Source organism: Olea europaea, unplaced genomic scaffold (assembly GCF_002742605.1).
Source record: "Olea europaea var. sylvestris unplaced genomic scaffold, O_europaea_v1 scaffold2211, whole genome shotgun sequence".
NCBI classification, from domain to species: Eukaryota; Viridiplantae; Streptophyta; class Magnoliopsida; order Lamiales; family Oleaceae; genus Olea; species Olea europaea.
Window position 1 is genome coordinate 1 of NW_019240135.1, and position 2329 is coordinate 2329.

At 35.2% G+C, this 2329-nt stretch overlaps 1 protein-coding gene across 1 annotated transcript; it reads right to left on the minus strand.

Moving 5' to 3' along the window:
* Window positions 1–305: 305 nt before the first annotated feature.
* On the minus strand, window positions 306–2098 carry LOC111380836 (alpha-soluble NSF attachment protein-like). The gene is made up of 4 exons (XM_023004494.1): window positions 1780–2098; window positions 1161–1210; window positions 984–1056; window positions 306–478 (listed from the first exon to the last, which is right to left on the minus strand). Exons 1-4 carry the CDS (start codon window positions 1922–1924, stop codon window positions 321–323), a joined length of 426 nt encoding a protein of 141 aa, XP_022860262.1. The 5' UTR covers window positions 1925–2098; the 3' UTR covers window positions 306–320.
* Between the last annotated feature and the right edge of the window lie 231 nt (window positions 2099–2329).

Below are 2329 nucleotides of genomic sequence, written 5' to 3' on the forward strand. Positions count from 1 at the left end.
CGTTCATTCATAATAAACTAGTTCTTCAACAATTTCAATACCATTGCATTGAGAATCATATTACCATTGAATTGTTTTTTTTTCTTTGTAAAATAACCGTGGGTGATCGGGCCAGTTTACGCGCACTTCGACTAATCCCATGAGGTCCTGAAATTTATAGTCGGATACTCACCTCAGTAGCCTGAGAGGACTCGAACTAATAATCATTGAAGAGCAAACACAATGCCCGACAACTGAAGTACCCCTTAGGTTTCATATTAACATTGGATTGAGATTAATATAATTCAATATGTCATTCAAGACCAGTAATTTGTCCTATTTCAACCTAAGTGCAGAACATGATGATTAACAAAACGGATATACAACAACATTGGACATAATATTACTAACTTTTCTACCTTGTAATATCTAGCAGACATGCTGAGTCTTCCAATATCCAGAAACAAATTCACAGATTGCTCCAGGCATGATATTGACTCTGCAAAGCATCACACGTGAAAAAAGAAAGATATCTTCCAAGCTTGAAAATGGAAAGGCAAGTAACAAAGGTAAAAGACAAACTACCGCACAAAGAAACAAGAACAAAAAGTGAATGATGAATATGACATCGAACAAATTAATAAGGGATCGACTACATTCATTTTTGCCAGTAATCTTTTCACCATGTTTTCATAAATACAAAACAACCTATTGAAGCCCAAACCCGAGGAAGACAAAAAATGAAAAAAGCTGCCTTGATTGCCTAGATCTTACATTTTTTATTTGGTAATACATAAATAATGTTCTCTAATTTTTTTGAGCAAATTAGTGTCCAAATTAGCATTTTTAGCAAATTAAGTTTACAAAACTCAATACAAATACAGTAAGTGTAGTAATTACCAAATGAAGCAAATCACAGTCGAAATCTCTCTATAAATTGAAAAGCAGTCAAAACTCCAAGGTCATTGATAACTTTAATAAACTGGGGATAAAAAGACCAGAACCTTTTGTGTTAGTCTTTTTGTAGCAATGAGCAGCATCAGCGTACGCATTAGCAGCCTCATGCTTGCTATCCAGCTGCATATACAAAGCCAGGTAAAAATATAGACGTGAACCATTGGGGAAAAATGTGACAGGAAAAAAAAAAAAAATGTGTTGCAGACAGCCAACCAATGACATACCTTCAAGTGACAAGTAGCCAACTTAACATACACTGCACCAGCCTGATCCCCTGATAAACTCACATTTCAAAATTACACGTAAGATCACCACATACCACATTAGTGAAAACGTTTTCTTGAGACTGGTTTTTGTGATTTTCATCAAATTTTGCTAAATATGGGATGGTAGTCTAGTTCTTCATATTTCAAAATGGATACAGCTAACAAGAGATTAAAATAACCGGTCTGAATTCGCGTAGGAATCAAATTCTAAAAACTGTGAACCTGATCTCGAGAAAACCAACATGCACGCAGTGGCCAACATTATTGTTACCACCAACTAAAGTAATCGGTAGGTTAGGAGAAGCTAAAACTGAAGAAACTAAATGATAGAGCTATCCATTCGTTCCAACTCCCCTTACTATTGATTAAACTTCAGTTTTTCCAAAATAACACTTTACATCACCAGTCAATTCCAACAAAATATAAATAAATGAAAACCCTATAGCAATTAAAACAAATCAATATCAAGATCGCATCAGTGCATCTATTAAAATCAACATAGAGACATAACAAATCATATTAAAAAACCGATTAAAAATAGTGGGGAAATTCAGATTAATCAAATTAATTGTCTTACAGGATTTGCCAAGCTTGAACGCATTGGCAGCTTTGTCGAATAAATCGGCAGCGTCTTCATATTTGGAGCCAAAGAGACCCCATCCGCTCAGCTTTTTCTCCGCTTTCTTCTCGAATTCTTCTCCTCGTGCGATTTGATCGGCCATTTTTCTCCACCGCTTTTCTTCAAGTAAGCGATGGTGATTTTTATGATGATCGAAGAAATGCGAAATAAATTATACGGGGTAAGATGAAAAGGGAGGTGAAAATATCAAAAAGTAAGGGAGGTCTGGGATATTTTGCTATTGACAAGTTTCGTTTCATCGACTTTTCAGTTTTGACCAAAGACTAACCGTGTTGATATCTGAAAGGCCCGTTAAAAGCCCAACAATTTCAGGCCCAGCTTCCGGTAATTTTACACGAAAATAGCAAGTAGAAATTACGCGGCCACAGGTACCTAAAAATCATTTTTCATATTCCAGGGTTGAAGTTTACTTGTGCAGTTTTCAGGTTTTAAACATTATAATTAAATATTAAAATCTTTTAATTAAATGATGCACATATCGCATGAA

Excerpts from the sequence above, each read along its gene's own strand:
- LOC111380836 (XM_023004494.1), bottom strand. The coding sequence starts at position 1,924 with ATGGCCGATCAAATCGCACGAGGAGAAGAATTCGAGAAGAAAGCGGAG. Across the intron at positions 1,057-1,160 it reads TGGCTACTTGTCACTTGAAG|CTGGATAGCAAGCATGAGGC; the intron begins GTATGTCATTGG and ends TTGTATATGCAG. Across the intron at positions 479-983 it reads CAAAAAGACTAACACAAAAG|AGTCAATATCATGCCTGGAG; the intron begins GTTCTGGTCTTT and ends GATGCTTTGCAG.